Consider the following 18,462-nt stretch of genomic DNA (forward strand, 5'->3'; position numbering starts at 1 on the left):
GCTGTGTGATGTCAAATGTTTCCCCGAGTCTCTGACAAGACTGCAGCTCAGCTGCCCAGAGCACACCACCATCCTGTTCTGTTGCATCACACTCAACTTCACACACCTGAACAAAACCAGAGAACAGCCCCCCAAGAGCTGTGCATTATTACACGTGGAAATGATGACTTTAATGTACATAGACGTACTTTCCAGCCTATACTGGGCTATAAATCCGTAGGTTGGAAACAGCAGGTGCAAAGTACTGGGCCTATATAATCCAGGACACCACAGCTTAGCAACACTTCACCCAGAGGGGTTGGAGCTGTCCCAGGTGTGACTGTCCCCCCACCATTAGAAAGTCCAAAGGTCAAGCCAGATGACTGCAAGTTGTAGAATGTCCATTCAAGGTTCAATAAAGCTTTATTGATATTTCCTGTTTCTGCTTACTTCTGGATGTGACATCACCGTAAACTCACGGACCAATGGCAGCTTTGGTTATCTGCATGTGACCTACATAAGATGGGGCCCATCAACATTTCATTATGGATGGGGGTGGGGCTCATGATGCGCCCACCCTTACCTGAAGAGCTATTGGTAGTTAAAGGTTGCTGGGGGAGGAGGGGCCATCTTTTGACTTTGTTACAGCCACTGTAAGAAGCCCACCCACCAAAGGGGGGGGGGAACTACAGCCATGTTCAGGTAAGGGATGAAACCCAGTGGGTGGTAAATAAGACTTGAAACTGGAGGCTTGTAGGGAAGACAAAGAGGTTCAGTGGGACTGGTGGGGTAGGAAGGAGAAATGGGGGTCAAAAAGGCCACAACATATTTTATATGCATGAAATTGCCAAGAGAAAAAAAATAAAGAAAAGCTGTCCTTATCTATGTAAATTATCCTTTTATAGTATGGCTCTGTTCTCAACCACCTTCTTCAGGAAGATGGAGGCTGTATGAGCTCAGAGTCGGTGTTCAACTGCCATGTGACAATTCATGAGCTTGAGAGAGGGAGACCGCACCAAGCTCCCGGAGGATCACCTGTGGTGGTTTGAATGAGAATGGCTTCCACTGGCTCGTAGATGTGAACACTTGGGAAGTGGCACTACTTGATAAGCATTAGGAGGTGTGGCCTTGTTGGAGTAGGTGTGGCCTTGCTGGAGTAGGTGTGGCCTTGTTGGAAGAAGTTTGTCATTGGGGGTGGGTTTTAAAAACTGAGATTTTAGAAGCCCAAACTAGTTCCACCATCTTATTCTCTTCCTGTTGCCTCTGGATCTGTGTGTAGAACTCTCAACTACTCCAGCGCCTTGTCTGCCTGTGTGCTGCCATATTCCCCACCAAAATGAAAATGGACTGAAGCTCTGAACATGTAAGTAAGCCCCAGTTAAATGCTTTCCTTTATAAGAGTTTCCATCATCATAGTGTTTCGTCACAGCAATAGAAACCCTAAATGCATCTGACTGATGATGGGGTTCCACACACCAGAATCCAGGGACAAAGAAGCATCAGCAGGGTTCTTGATTTGAGTTCTGAGAAAGGATGTGATGGGGTAGGCACTGGTCTCAGCCTAAGTTCCAATTTCATTCCAGCCACTCTGGCATTTAAAAGTCAGTGACAGGGAGGCAGCCTAGCAACTCACAGACCCGCATCCACCCGCCCAAGGATCGGGAGGAGTGTGGGAATACATGGCTGAGACCTCAGCCCTTCTTCAACGTGGCTGCTCTTGAGCATGAGCACATGGAAGGAGGCAAATGGAAAACCAGGAAGGAATGAGTCAGGTAGTGCTTCTGTACGCATTGATGGAAGCCGTGTATGTGTAAAGGGTCGGTGAGCACAGAGGCTGCCAGGGGTAACTGCTGGCCTTCCTGAATTAATAGGTAAGCTCATGGTGGTGTGTGTGTGTGTGTGTGTGTGTGTGTGTGAGAGAGAGAGAGAGAGAGAGAGAGAGAGAGAGAGAGAGAGAGAGAGAGAAAGAGAGGGAGAGTAATGGATGTGCCCCAAGCTTTGTTCACGTGTGGATGCTGCCCCGAGTACTTCATTTGCACAGTCATACTGTGTCCTCAGAATGGCCATGCGAGGACTCTATTTTCATACCAGGGATCTGAACCTGTGATCTTCCATTAGGGGCTCTGCAATCAACAAAGCCACCCGAGTCTGCACTGTAGTCGGGTTGCTCACCCACATTCTCTTCACTTCACCCAAGGCCTGCTGGGTAGGGTAGGACTCATGGAGGAACAAGTGGGTCCCATAGATGGGGTGAGCCCAGTGGAGATGGTGTGTCTGACAACTGAGCAGGACTGGACTTGCTTAAATGTAACTACAAAACAAAAGCCTACCATCACTCTGGCCAGGTGGGGCCCGGGGAGCCCAGCCATTCCTGGAAAGCATTTGCATTACGGAGAAAAGCCACAACAGATTGATTAGCTGACTTCCAGGACTAAGAGCTGTCTAGACTCCTGCCTTCACAGGCTTAAAAGCCCCATTCTCCAGAGGTGGTGGGTGATGTCACAGCCGGCCACAGCCAAGAGGGACCTGGAAGACAGGCAGCGAAGGTCGGAGCTGCCTTTCTGGCTAAAGACAACCTGATGGCCCTGAAGTATTTAATTCGGTATAAAAGCAAAGGCCAGTCTCCTCCCTTACCCTCACCTCCTGCTATAAAGGAAACCTTGTACATGGCCTCCTAAGGCATATTTATTCACACACACTCATAGGGAAGCCATACAGATACAAGTGTGCTTTTCATCTGTTTGTGTGTACGTGTACGTGTGTGTGTGTGTGTGTGTGTGTGTGTGTGTGTGTGTGCGCACGAGCACACAGCCTCTTTGCAGGTGCTTGCTGGTGTGCGCTTGGGTAGAAGCTAAGGACGGCTTGTATTTTCCTCTACTGCTTTCCAGCTTTCCTTTGGAGACAAGGTCCCTCACAGAACCTAGAGCTCCCCATTTCTGACGAACTGGCTGGCCAGTAAGTCCCTGGGATCCATCTGTCTCTGTCCCCTTCCCCAGCACGGGGGTCTCCGGCCTAAATCCACGCACTTTGCTCTTATGTGGGTCTTGAGGGTCTAAGCTCAGGCATATAGAGCATATACAGCCAGCACCTCACCTGCGTGCCTTTTCTCTGACCTTCACCTGTACACCTGTACCAGGTGCATGGTACAGGGAAAGCAAAGCCATGCTGTTTCACGAACTACCACCTACTCTCTCATGTGACTGGGTCCCCAGGCAGATGGTCCCTACTTTGAGAAAAGCAGTCCCTGAAGGACATGTGCTTGACCGATGCATCTTGTCACTGCCCCACAGTGTCCCTCCTCGCTCCTTTCTTCCTCTCTTCTTCTGGGTCGCCTCAGGGTGAGCAGCATTGTGCCCCCGTGTGTAAGCCCCATGCGGCTCTGAACGCAACAGAGTCAGTTGACAATGGGCAGAAGCCCATGGAAGCACAAACCCAAAAGTAAGCGGACAAAACCACCCTTCCCCCTTCCTAAGTTTCCTTTCTAGGATAACTTAAGCTTGTCATCATACCAAACCAAGGATGCTCCCATGTGTCTCCAACTGGTCCCTGCCCCACCAGGAAGACCTGCCACCCTGACTGCAAAAAATCATTTGAACTATTTTGCAAACATTACAAAGTAGCATTACATTTTTCTCATTAAATTTATTTTTACTATGAAATAAGTTGAGATTACAGAAGTCTATAATAGGAGACTCACCACCCAGTCTACCCTGGGGGAGACATTTTTCATAACTGTCCACTGTTTCAGGACCAGTGATATGATGATGTCAGGATGCTGCGTGTGCCCAGGGTCACTGATCTGTGCCACATATGACTCATTTGCTGCTGTGTCTTAGAGGCACAGGACACTCTGCCATCCTACCCTAATCCCCTGGAGTTCTGTCATGGCATGGATGGTACACATCAGTCCTAGAGGTGGTGCCTAGTCAGAGGACAGAGGTCACTGGGGTCACTGCTCTGCTCTCTTCTTCCCTCTTTTCCTGGATGCCTAAGGGGAACAGCTTTGCTTCCCTGTGCCTTCTTTGCTATGACGTTCTACCTCATATAACAAGATGCGAGGAGGGAGAAAGCAAACCCGTCCTGTGTGTGTTTGTAAGTGTATCTGTAAGTGTATGTGTGAGTGTGTCTGCGTGAGTAAGTTTATGTGTGTATGTGAGTGTGTGAGAGAGTGTAAGTATGTCTGTGTGTGTGAGTATGTGTGAGCATATATGTATATATGTAAGTGTGTAAGTGTGAGCGTGTGTGAGTATGAGTGTGTATGAGTGTAAGTGTGTGTGAGTGTATGTTTGTGAGTAAATGTGTGTGCTTGTAAGTATATCTGTAAGTATGAGTATATGTGAGTGAGTATATGTGAGTGTATGTGTGTTTATAAGTATGTCTGTAAGTGTGTGTAAGTATGTATGTACATATATATGTGAGTGTGTTAGTGTGAGCATGTATGAGTGTGTTAGTGTGAGCATGTATGAGTGTGTGAGTGTGGGTATGAGAGTGTGTGTATATTTGTGAATGAATATGTGTTTTTAAGTATGTCTGTAGGTATGTTATGAGTGTATTGTGTATATGTGAGTATGTGTGTGTTGTGTGTGTGTGTGTGTGTCCCATTGAATGAAGTAATGCTATTTGCCTGAGCACAGAGTGTTTGCTTTCTAATGTCCACTACTCCAAGTCCTATCCTTCAGAACGATGTGATGTTAGGGATGCAGTTAGCAAACACTTCCTCCTAGGCTGTTTGTTTTCATTCTAGCTTCCAAACAGAGTGTTCATTAGAGCGTAACTTTCTAATTTTGGCAATATGCTGTGAGTTGATGTTAAGGTGATATGTGATTGAAGATGAGAGAGATGGGTGGGGAGAGGTGGAGGAGCAGAAGTGGAGGCAGGAGGTGGAGAGGAGATTCCAGGAGGGATCAAGATGGAGGTAGAGAAGGAAGATCTAGATCCAGGTGATCTATAGGTCTTTTTATCTCACGTAGAAGGGCAGTTTGCCCTTTGTCCACTGGATGTAAGCTTATTGTGTAGAGAGTTTGTGGATTGAGAATTTAATATATAAACCTGCTTGAAAAGCTACCGGGCTTTGCAGTGATGTTTGTACCGGGCGGTAGTGGAAAGGAACACACCGGTGTGTTTGTGCCCACCCGTGACAGAAGCAGCAGGGCAGGCGGAGTGAACCGCCTCGGAAGGGAACCACATGGAGAGGGCAGCTTGCCCACCATGTGACGGGTCCAAGCGCTCGGCTCCACACTGGACTGGTGACTGCGGAGTGAGACCATGGGGCCAATAAAAGATAAGCCATCCTTTTAATATTTACCGCAACAACATGCAGTTTATCTATTTTCCTTTTTTTTCTAAATTCTTTCTTTTCTGGACTTACTATGTAGATTGTGTCATCTGCAGAGGGAGGGTAGTTTCATTTTCCCTTCAGAACAGTACGTGTTTTATTTAACTTCAACTCATTTCCCTAGTTTGAACATCAAGTGGTCTTCTGAATAATATATTGATTGTAAGTATACTTGTTATCTCGAGAGGAAGACTGACGACTGCTTTCTTGGGGATCTAGCTCCTTATTACTAGTTAATCCCCCACCCCCACCCTCGGCAGCCCTCTCTGCTCCGTAATTCACTTTGTCTGATATCAACACCCAACTCCTGCTTGCTTTTGCTTAATGCTTGGACGGCCTATATATTTTCATCTACTTACTTTCAGAACACATACACATTCACACACACATGCATACTCATACACACTCACACACATTCACACATAATACTCACACACAAACACTCTCACATACACATATATACATATGTATACTCACACACATGTGCACTCACACACACACATATATACACACTCACACACATGCACACACATATGTGCACTTTATCTCACACACACACACATATATATTCACACACATGCACACACATATGTACACTCACAAACTCACATATTTATACTCACACATTCACACACATACACACTCACACACACATGTGCATGCATCATGCACGCTCACATTGTATTTAAAAATGAGTTTATCACAGGCAATGTCCATTTCTGATTCTTTTTAAAAGTCCTACCTATGAAACTCTATAACTAAGCTCATAGATTTAAATCATTTATATTTAATACAATTATTTAGATGTTAAATTTAAGTCTGCCATGTAATTTTGTTGGCTTTGTTTACTCTCATTTTTATTTTTTCCCTGTGAGTAGTTTGGTATATTTTGAACTTCACTTTTATTAGGTTATACTGTTTTTATATAGTTCTATAAATAGTGTTGCTGTTTATTTATTTTTTAGACAGTGATTCACTGTGTAGCCCTGGTTGGTCTAGAACTCTCTATGTATAGCTCTTTGTAGGTCTCCTGCCTTTCTGCCAAGTGCTGAGATTAAAGACATGCACCACCACACCCAGTTATATGCAGTTTTATAGATGGTTGCTTCAGGTATTGCATTATAGATACCTAACCTAGCAAAACAGACTGATAAAATACCATTTTCAGTAAATTTTTATCAGCTCAGATAGCATTAAAATTTTACCTCTATTAGATAATTGCCTTGTTTTCAAAAGGTCCTCTCTAAACACTAAGAGCTGTTTTGGGTGCTGCTACTCTGCTTGCTTCCATTGTCAAAGACAACTTTAGGAAGGAAGGATGAAGTAACGACCTATTTTGAGTGTCTGTGTTTTGTTCCCACCAGGTCCTGTTCATCCCAACAGCCCTCACTTTATCATTTGCTGGTTTTAGCTGCTCCATTCGGGAAGCCTTTGGACATTTGTTCTCTCTTCTTCTCCATCACTGCAGAGCGTATTTATTGTCTCCTCCTTGCGTTTTCTGTTTTCACGGTAGCTTGAGCAAGAAGGGAGGGGATAGCTCACTGAGGTCACTCCTGTTGGGGACCCTCCAGCTTCTCCACTCTGCTGGCTCTGTCTTCCCCGCTTTGGGGAAGTTTTCAGTTTTCCAAGTTGGAATTCAGTGTGTTTCCTCCCACTCCTTCTGGACTCTGATAGCACGAGTTCTCAGCTAAATTCTCACCTCTCTCTGAGGCTCTTTACTTTCAATCTCTTGCTCCTTTCTCACTCCCTCTCCCCTCTCTCCATTTCTTCTCTACCCCTCCTCTTCCCTTCTCCATCTCCCCCTCTCCCCTCCCTTTCCTTTCTTCTCTCTCTCTCCCCATCTCTCCCTTTCCTCCTATCTCTCCTCCTTCCTCTCTTCTCCCTCCCCATCTCTCTCCCTTTCCCCTCCCCCTTCCCATCTCTCCCCCTTCTTTTCCCTCCCCCTTTTCTCCATCTCTTCTATCTCTCCCTCTTCCTCCTTCTTCTTTCCTCTCCCTCTCCCCTTGCCTTCTTCTCCTCATATTATCAGGGTACAGATTCTTTCCTCTGCCTTCTCTGTTCTAGATTTGAGTCTATCTACATAAGAAACCTTCAGCCACTGTAGTTTAGAGATTCTAAAATTTCTATTTCACCCCCCTTTACTCCTCTGTAACACTCCTTTGGACAGGTCTACAGTTTACTTCTGCTTTAAGCTCGTTCATGTTTGCCTGCTGGAGTGTTTGGTCTGTTTTAGGAGTCTTGTCTGAGCTTCCAAACATCTGACTCATCCAGCTGCAGACATCTGCGGCTGCCCTGTTCTCACTGAGTGATATTTTTCTGTTTCCTGAGGAGAGTGTGTTTATTAGGCTCCGGTGGTTAGTGGAAATGTATTTTAGGGTTGGGATCTTATTTAAGTTCTGGGCTTGGATTCTGCTAACTCTGGTGGATGAACAGTGGTGTAAATTCATCATTCCAGGGTGGGCTGGGAAAACTGGACCTACTCAGCATTAGATGGGACCAAAATGGACTCCTGGCTCCTGTTGAGCAAGAAGGTTTTTCCTGCTCCTTAGCTATCCAGCAGCAGCAGCAGCAGCAGCAGCAGTGTGTGTGTGTGTATGTGTGTGTGTGTGTGTTTATGTGTGTGTGTGTGTTTATGTGTGTGTGTGTGTATGTGTGTGTGTGTATGTGTGTGTGTGTGTGTGTTTATGTGTGTGTGTGTGTGTGTGTGTGTGTGTGTGTGTGTTGGGAGGATGGTTATTAAATTACTGCTCCCAGCAGCCTTCTTGGATGACTGGGGTGGCTTTTACAGCCTGGGATGCAAAAAAAAAAAAAAAATAGTGAGAGAGACCCAGAGATGAGCTCTGACCCCACAGTGAGTCTTTTCTCTCCTACTTGAAAGTGTCCATTGCTGTTCATGGGATGCCCAGGGTTCCCAGATGCACAGAGAGAGCAGTGTTGAAAAGCACACCGATCCCAGCCTCTCGTTATTTTTGAAAAATGTGTTTGTTTTTATTTTTTACATGTACTAGTGTTTTGCCTGAGTGTATGACTTTCCTCTGCATGTCTGCATCCACTCCTTCTCCTTAGAAGAAGCAGGAGCTATTGGCTTATTTTCTGAAGTTATACCAGAGAGCTTTCCAAATTGTGTTGAGATGGTATCTCATGCTATGGGGATTCTATGGGGATTCTCCATAGAATTCTATGGCCAGGGAACACTGGGGATCACATCATCTTGTGGACCCAGCATCTCCCACACATAGGTGTGACCCCAAGAACTCATAACCAGAGTGACATCTAGTGACCTTTCCATGGTGCTCATTGTCTCGCCATCTCTTACTTTTTTGAGTGTAGGCTAGAGGTTTCAAAGTAGAATCATTTCTAACATTTAATTAAATGCACACAGATTAGGCCTATGCTAACCAAAGTAATGGAAAGTACCGATGAAGGGTTTCCATGGTAACATTCGATTCTTATCCCCCCTGAGCTGTAGGCGGGAGGGTTATTTTGGATTTACTTTTTAGCAAACAGTTTGTCATATGTCAAAAAACATTAAATACCATTGTGAAAATGTCAAGATGAAAGTCACTGTTTTATACTAATGTGCTAACACAAACATGCATACCTGTACTTCCCATTTGGGATGCTCATGCATGCTAAGAAAATAGCCTTACAGTAAGAAAACGAATGGGCACAATTTCCATACAACATTATTGGTAAGAAATTAGAAATAATTCAAGTATCTAATGTAGAGGAGCGGGTTGAATTTACATGTTCTCTCTGTCACAGGGAATAGTATGCAGTCATTATTGGTGATGCTCGCAATGAATTTACAGTCCTGCAGAAAATCCTTGATATAACAGAAACAAACAAGAAGTATGTGCAAAGCAGCCATCCATATTTATATTACCTACATTACTCATCATATATTATCAGAAGTGGCAACACTCCCCAGAGCAGCAGGCTGGAAGAAAACGTGTGTTTGAACACATTAAGGATGTGCTTAGCTTTTCTTTTTCTTCTTTATTCTAACGATTTTTTTTTGAAAGTTTTCTGAGCACATGCTGTTCTTATATAATGGAAGAAAGTATGAAATCAGTAGATACAATCTGCAGAGGGCGTTTGGCTCTTTACATCTAAGGGAGCCCATTCACAGCCCGGCAAGGCCCGGCATGGAAGGCGATCACGCCATGGAACAATCTTCACATGCTCAGGGGCAAATGGAGCTGTTCCTGAACGGGCTGGAGTCCCATGAAGACTCTGGCAATGAGACAGGGACCCACAAGCTGGGAATGCGGTTCAGCCGGTCCAGTCTAGAAGGCACCAGACATCCTCTGTCATCACCAGCATCTTAGACCAAGCAGGGAGGGATAATCCCTATCCCAGAGGTGGAGGCAGGAGAATCAGAAGTTTAGGGTCAACCTTGACTGTACAATGAGTTAGAGAACAGCCCGGGCCCATGAGACTTTACCCTCCTCCCCACCCTCTACTTAAAAGTGTGGGGTGGGGAGGTTATGGAGGAAAACCTCAGCGGGTAAAGTAGGGGCAGGGTGCTCGGCAGATAAGGTTCGTGCTGTGCAAATATGAAGACCTGGGTTCAGATACCCATTAACCATGTAAAACCCAGTTTCTTTGGGAATGCCTATGACTTCAGTTCTAGAGGTGTGGAATCAGGAAGATCCCAGGGTTTTGCTGACCAGTCTAGTCTGGCTGATATGACAAGCTCCAGCTTTAGTGAGAGATTCTGTATCTGGTGGAGGGGCTGGAGAGATGGTGCCACGGTTAAAAGTACTTGTGGGTATTGCCGAGGATCTGAGTTCAGTTTGGTTCTCAACACCCACATCAAGGCTCACGGCTGTCTGTAATTCCAGGGGATCTGACGCCCTCTTCTGGCTGCCTTGAATACTGCAGGCCCATGAAAGTGCTTCTTTGCAGGCAAAATACATAAAGTAAAAGTAAAGAAAACTTAAAAATAAAGTAGGGAGCAATAGAGTAGACACGCTGGGTAGATGACGTCTGCATGCACACATATATAAGTGTATCCTCTGTGTGTGTGTGTGTGTGTGCCTTTGTCTCTGGCTCTTTCTGTCTTTCTTTTTGTCTGTCTGTCTGTCTGTCTGTCTCTCTCTCTCTCTTACACACACACACACCAGCAACTCTGAGGCAGGAGCATACCCTACCTTCTCCTGTTGGGATTCCATCTCTTCACAAACTTCTCTGAGCAGGTCACGGGCTCGGGAGAGGTTTCTCTGCTTGTATGCGGTGTGGATTTCTTCCACGCTGGGACACTGCTCTGTGGAGTTGCCACCAGGCAAGGACAGTTTGCTGCCCATGTCTTCGGCACCTGCATGGGAGAACAAGAGCACATATCATCACTGTGGCTGGTGACCTCTGGGTCGTCACTGGGAGTGACAGTGGAGGAATGAATTACCCATGACATCACTGGGGGATGGGAGGTCAGGAAGAGAATCTTGAAATTCTCTTGTCAGCAAGCTCCTATATCTCTGGGCACCTGCAGCCATTCTGGAAGAAATTTACTGGGACAATGGGAAGTTTAGCACAGCTCAGCGACAGCTGCAGGGGACTGCCAACTGCATCTGCGATGGTGCCCTGGGACACAGGAGGCAGGCAGCATTTTGCTGAGAGCGCTGGCTATTCTAGGCAAAAGAATCTGCTGTGCCCCTCTTAGGGAGAGAGCAGCTACGACCCAGGGCATAGGAATCTACACAACTCGATAAAACACTCGAAAGGTCAAGTGACTTCAGGCTGGTAATCCTTACCTCTGCACAGACATGCCAGCTTTGTATCTCCAGCGATCCTGGGAAACTCGAGGTCTAGACATGTTTAGACCATGTGTGCTGTTAACCCACCCTGTCCCTAAGATGCCCGGTGACCCTGCCGTTGTGATGATCTGAATTGTGGCTTCCTGAAGACATGCCCCTGTTCTCTATAAGTGTTGTGGGTAGAGGAGGGAATGTGGGATGCTCTGGCTAGCTGAGCACCGGGTGCTGCTTGGGAAGAGAGGACTCAGTGCTTGGTCCTTATGGAGCAGCTGGGCACAGCTGAGCACTGTACTGGGTGGAAAGATAGGGGTGGAGGACAGCACCGTCCTCCATCAGTGTCCCGCTCCACAAGGTTCGTAGTAGAGGTCTGCAAGCTGCCAGATGCTGAGAAATAGGCTTTGGCAGTCCCTAAACATTCTAAAGCTTTGCCCCACACTGTTTCTCTAAAACATGTGTATATTTCTCTAGAAAGAAAAGTGAAAGCCTTCTCTCTACAGATGTTACAGATAAGTCCTGAACTTTGTCGAGTGGCAGAAGAAATATGGTGAGAATTCTATGATTTGTGGCATAGATTCACGGAGTCTGAGGGACCCTGGGATGAGAGGCGGGGCTGGCGGCCTGCATCTCTCTGAAGGGATGTTGTAACTCATGCCAGTGCTTTTCTTTGTCCTATATTGTTAAATAAAAACTGAGCAGGGTGGCCCTAAAACACAGACATCACGAAAGTGAGCCACATTAGGGCAGCTAACATCTGGAGAAAGGTTTTGAAGTTTAATTTCTTTGTAATAGCGTTGGTTATAGTTTGGGCCTTGGCTGTTCCTCAGAGGCCCATGACTTAAAGGCTCTCTCCACAAAGTGGTGATTCCGGCCGCTGGCTGAGCCGTTAGCAGAAGGACCGACCGGGAAAACGCCACATGACTGGGAGCACAGTCCTGGGCATGCAGGGCCCTTGGGTGTCCTCCCTCCCTCTCTGCTCCCTCTCAACCCATGAGTTGAACACTTTAGGATCCTCACAGACTCAAAGCAGCGAAGCCAACATTTCATGGACCAAAACTATGAGCTAAAATAACCCTTTCCCTCTTTAAAGTTGGTTAGATAGGGTATTTTGCTATAGTGAGGGAAAACTGGCTACCCAACAAAGCACAAAACTTACGTGCTTAGAAAAAAATTTGACAACGAAGATGAGTAAGATCTGAACTCTAGGAAAAAACACAGCCAAGAAAATTAAGATCTGTGTAGCCAGAAAGACCTCGCCTATCCATGGATTAGAGCACAGATACCATAAAGATACCAATTGCTCTGGTTTTATGCGCAGATTCATTTTCAGTTCAACTATAATTCCACTTGAGCATTTTTTCCTCATAATCCAACTTGACCAAAGGGCTTGGAAGTGATAAAAATTGCTAAATTAGACCATGACAAGAGTTTAACATTATATAAACTCATCACAGGGAACCCATTAAAGAAACAGACACCTTCTAGTCTGGAATACATGCAACACTGCAAAACATAGCTGAAAAAAAATGGTACATAGGTTGCCATAAAGGATGTTTTAAAAACCCTATAACACAATAACAAAAATATAACACAATTTTTAAGAGTCAAAGATTTGAACACTGGAAGACAGTCAAAGAACTCAATACCATTGCCCACCAGGGAAACACAAAAGCCTCGGCAACACCCACGACCCTCCCTCCAGAGTGCTGGCCTTTAAAAAGAATGTTCAGGCCTGACAGGCTAGAGTGTAAAATGCATAGTTAAGCTACAGACAGCGCTGGTGGTTTCTTTCACAGCAGAGCACACACTGAACTATGATCTGCTAGTGCCAAACTTAGACTTTTACCCAGAATGAGAATGTCCAAAAAAGTTATCCAAAGATGCTCTTAAAAGTAGTGGTCGTGATGGCTCCAAGCTTCAAGTAGCCTGGGTGTCCACCCACAGGAGCAGAGATAAGCAAACCGTGGGGCCATAGCTACTCAATAATAAAAGGGAATGAACTATCGACCATTCTGATGGCCGATATGAATCTCAAAATCAAAATTCTGAGAGCATAAAACCTTGCACAAAGCGGTCCTAGTTCTTGGTGTGGGGGGTGGGGCATGAAGACATCACTTGTGCTGATGGGTCCCAGATTCTGATGGAGTTTTCATTATACAGATGCTGTATTCGCTAAAAATGTATCAAAGGCCAATTTAAAATGTGTGCATCGCACTTAGCAGATGTTTTTTTTATCTAAAAAGCTATCATAAAGATCATACACATATTAGTTAAGGGTAACAAGTAAGTCAGTAACCTACTTTAAAATCATTAGAAATGGGATGGGCCCATAGCAAACGCTTGGTGGTAGGTGTATGGATGTACCCTGGTTCAGTTCCCTCAGTATTACTGCATGCTAGGAATTTTTCACAATACATTGGTAGAAATGAGGTTCATAGTAACAAACCCTACATAAGGGGTCCACCATCTGACATACAGTATGAGCTTCCTTCCCTATCAACCGAGAAAAGCCCCTTTGTGCAGAAGCCAAGGTAAACTGCAGTAAACACCAGCCAGAGTCGGTACAACACACCCTGAGCTGGGATCTGACCATTTCCAAGGCAATTGTTCTGAAAATCCACAACAGGCATATGGCTGAGAGCTTTCTGGAAGTGTGAGGATGGCTAGGTCTGGCGGGAGATCTGTTTCTGGAAAGACAAGAGGGCTTTGCATGTACGTGGCTACACAATCCGAATATGGCATCGTCCCTCTCCATTAATTATTCACAGCCTGTGGTCCAGGCAGCTTGAGAGCAGGCTGAGTGGGAGAAGGGCCATTAGCAGGGGTGAGAAGGAGGTGGAGTCAGCCCCCATCAGCAGGAGCACTTCATCTTTCAGAATTAAACAAGCAGCCACTACCTCATAATCAGCCAGTGTGCCTGCGGGTCTTTGCTTCTGCTCATGGTAGAAACATAAAGGCAGCAAGATCCCAGAGTGACACAAAGGAGAGCCATGGAGGTCCTACATCTATCTGTACAGGTCCCACATTGCACAGGGAAATCACAAGAGTGCTCTGATTTTCAGCACCGTATTTAAATAATGCAGTGTGGAGTAGCAGGTGTCATGGGGTTCTAGAACTTTCCCACTCACTTTAAATTTCTCAAAATTGGGCTTTTCAGTTTGGTCCCCAATTTCCCTAGGTTGCATGGACAGCCCATGTGCACTCTCATGGATCTTGTGAGCTGGGGCTCTGGTCTGATCAGACCGGTGGATGGGTACCAGTGCATGTACACGCAGCTAACTACCAATCCTGTGCCATTTCCAGAAATGCCAAATACGAAGGTTAATGTGTGTTTATATTGACAGAAAAAGTGAGATTCTAACATGAGTGGTAAGGATGGATTGTGAGAGATAAACAAAGGAAGACGGGAGGTTCTCTAAATTACTTTCCAAGTTTCTTGTATGGGAATGGTATGGCTGATTTGTTTTAAATGGTAGAGAAAAAAACATATCCTAGAGAAACACATCATGTTAAAGACGGCCTTACCTTGATCAGATACCTTTCTTACAAGCAAAGATTTTTTATGGAATTTCTATTAAGTCCAAGACATTACAGCTCTATAATTGTGAATTGGTCACACTGATACAAAGTTTAAAAACAGTTGACATTGTTTGGCTATTTGCACCTATTTATTCAGGTCTTTATAGTTATCATCTTGTTTGAAATAACATTGTTCTTTTACACAGTAAAACACTTACCCATGTATTCTTCATATACACTTGAAAGTCTTCCTAAATCTACACTATTCCAACAAAACATGAATGTCTCAAGTAGCAAGAGCTACTATGAAAATACCAATAACATCTTTAAAAGATTCGGCTTCTAAAAGAGTTGCCTGTCAGATTTTAGCAACAAGTCTATCAGAAGGAGGGAACAGAAATGTGGTACCCGGCAAGGGTCATGGACCCAGCCCACGTGGAGATATCTAGTTATCCAGTTGAATGAAAAGAAGCATTTAAAGTGAGCTCGTAGCTCAGAAGTGCTGGTTGACAGCAAACGTGAGTAGCAGCCATATCTTGGATGCTCCAGACATGGGTGGTGGCTTCAATTCATTATGGGAAGAAATATTGGTTAAAAGAAATGAACAATTCTGAAACCCATAGGAAGAGAACATCATTTGTGTTTGACACTTGCTTTCAACCTGACGTTCTGTTTACGCTGCCAGGCTCATACAACATTGAACAGTGTTGTTTGACATCTCACACTGTTGTGAGAGCCGAGTTTGCGGGCAACAACTCCATCCCCAGGACTTACATAATTCTTGTTTTAGAACAACAACTTATTCTGACTACAGACAAACTAGCAGAAAGGATTCTCATCTGTTGGTGATTTATAGTAACAGAATCCCACAAATACTAGTGAGTGAAGCTACTGGGACCCTGTCACTTATCCTAGGAGCTCGCATTCACTGGCACACTGCAGGACAGCCTCCTTTGTTTCTGTCTCAAAGCAATTCTTTTCTTCTCAGTCAGGGTTTGTCATTTCTCCCAACACAATAACCAAAAACATGTTCTCTACTGCTTTATTCTACAAACTGAGGGTAATGGAAAAATTACATAAAAAAATGGGTTTAATTCTGAGATCTAATGTTGACTGCATGTGCATAGCACATGTGTGCATGTGTATGCATGTGTGCATGTGTGCATGTGTGTGTGTGTGTGTGTGTGTGTGTGTGTGTGTGTGATAGTTCTCTCAGTGTTGAAGTAAATGTATATGACTGGAGACAATGACTATTCGTCCATTTAAAATGTATGGTGTCTTTATATTTGAGAGACAGGTTTGCAACATGCAGAAAAGGCACTGCCATTTTATTTGCACACCCACGACACCGCTGACTACATTCACCTCCATCAACAGCACAGCAAAGGGGTCAACTGACCCATCAGCCCTTAGCTCACTGCAAAACAAAGACAAGCACATTCCAGGACACTATGCCACTAACCTGGTCAGAGTTGCTTAATGACCTTCCTCCATGCGGCCACAGCACCAGGAAGGCTGGGCCTCCTCAGAGGTGACAGCCCGCACTTCAGCGCTCGCCTCGGTGACCCTGACTTTAGTAGCTATCAGAGAGCAGGATGCTTCTCTCTTCCCCAGACATCAGTGAAAGGTTTTAGCTTCAGCTGCAGTTTTTACCTCTGGGTCGCATTACGGTGAAACCCAAGCCTTTCTTTCTTTGGGGAAAGAGGCAGAAGATACAGGGTGCCAGGGGAGGGAGGTGACCCTCTGAGGCAATTCCTTCTGGCTCCAGATGGCTGATACTCAGCTCTGTCCTGCATGCTAGCTGCTGTACCAGCATCAGCATCAGCAAAGACAGCAAAGCAGGGCCGGGCTGGGGACGGGGACCAGCTGCACTCCCGAGGTGAGTGAGTTTCATTCCAGCAAAGCTCTCAGGTATAGATTTAGAGCTACATGGCTAGTCTCATCTAATCTTTGGAAAGCCTTGTCAGTAAAAGACAGATGGGTGGTCACATATACAGACCATGAGAGAAATCACATTAAAAAAAACCTATTTTCTTTAATTAAAAAAAAACCCACAATCAGGAGATAGCATAGGTAAAAAGCACTCCTGTATAAGCCCGATGAGCTGAATTCAAATCCCCAGAAGCCACCTAAAACCCAGAGGGCAGCACAGGCACCTGTGATGGCAGCCTGCACCTGTGAGTGCAGCATGCACCTGTGAGTGCAGCATGCACCTGTGATGATGGCAGCCTGCACCTGCAGTGTCAGCATGCACCTGTGATGGCAGCATTACCCTACCAGTGCTGGCAGGTCTTAGACAGGCCAGTTGGCCAGGCTAACACACTGGTGAAGAGACTCTGCTCAAAGGAGGTAGAAAGATGAGGAGTAAAGTCATAGGTTGTCCTCTAACCTCTACATGTGTACCATGGCAGGCACAAGTCTGCAGCCACATACGATTAAGCACACACATGCATGATTTACACACACACACACACACACACACACACACACACACACGCGCGCTTGCATGCACACATACACTGAAACCAATCCTAAAATATCATGTTATGTTTACATTCACATAACAGAGTAAAAACTGCAAAGACATAAAATTCAGTGCCAGGAGAGTGTGGTGAAATTGGAGCATCTTATGGCCCATTTGCCACTTCTGTCATGGCTACTCATAAAGCAGGAAGAAAAATCCGTGTAACCAGCCCAAGGAGAGGTTCTAATAGTAGACATGTGTTTTCTCTTAGGAATTAACATGTAGAATAACATGCCACAAACAAAAAGCTACACATGTTATTTCCTGCAGAGCTCCTGTGCCAGCCAGTGAAGTGCCAGCCAGCTGGGGAGATGGCAACATCAGGGAAGTAATGCTTGGGACTCTCCCGTAGGTCAGGGGCTTGGCTTTTGCCACTGAATATGGTACCCACAACCCTGTTCTGAGGGAGAAGTCCTGGCTTCCATGGACAGATGAGAGAGGCCAGCAGGACAGCTAAAAGTTCACAGACTTCTACAGGATCAGGGCGAGAAGAGAACCTGCGCTTTCTGACTTTAGAGAGCATAGAGTGACCATGTCTCTGCTTTACAATACGACCTCCTGGGACTTCCAAACGAGAAGCTGTGAGTCACTAAAATGCATCAAGTACGTAGAGCACTGTGCGAATAAAGCATTGTGCAATACAACACTGTGCACATATGACACTGTGCACATATGACACTGAGCACATATGACACTGTGCACATGCAACGCTGTGCACATATGACACTGTGCACATGCAACACTGTGCACATATGACACTGTGCACATGCAACACTGAGCACATATGACACCGAGCACATATGACACTGTGCACATATGACACTGAGCACATATGACACTGAGCACATATGACACTGTGCACATATGACACTGTGCACATATGACACTGTGCACATGCAGCACTGTGCACATATGACACTGTGCACATGACACTGTGCACATATGACACTGTGCACATATGACACTGTGCACATGCAGCACTGTGCACATATGACACTGTGCACATGCAACACTGTGCACATGCAACACTGAGCACATATGACACCGAGCACATATGACACTGTGCACATATGACACTGTGCACATATGACACTGTGCACATGCAACACTGATCACATATGACACTGTGCACATGCAACACTGAGCACATATGACACTGTGCACATGCAACACTGAGCACATATGACACCGAGCACATGCAGCACTGTGCACATATGACACTGTGCACATATGACACTGTGCACATGCAACACTGATCACATATGACACTGTGCACATGCAACACTGAGCACATATGACACTGTGCACATATGACACTGTGCGTATACGACACTGAGCACATATGACAC

At 45.4% G+C, this 18,462-nt stretch overlaps 1 protein-coding gene across 1 annotated transcript in view; it reads right to left on the reverse strand.

Annotated features, from left to right (window-relative positions):
* LRRK1 (leucine rich repeat kinase 1) overlaps nt 1-18,462 on the reverse strand; it is a gene marked incomplete at its 5' end in the record, with an annotated part of 122,201 nt that overhangs the window by 79,425 nt on the left and 24,314 nt on the right. Inside the window, one exon of the mRNA XM_080913828.1 lies at nt 10,471-10,634. Within this exon, the coding sequence (XP_080769954.1) occupies nt 10,471-10,634 (164 nt within the window). The remainder of the gene's footprint in view (nt 1-10,470; nt 10,635-18,462) is intronic.

Source organism: Micromys minutus, assembly GCF_963924665.1.
Source record: "Micromys minutus genome assembly, chromosome: 3".
In the NCBI taxonomy this organism is placed as follows: Eukaryota; Metazoa; Chordata; class Mammalia; order Rodentia; family Muridae; genus Micromys; species Micromys minutus.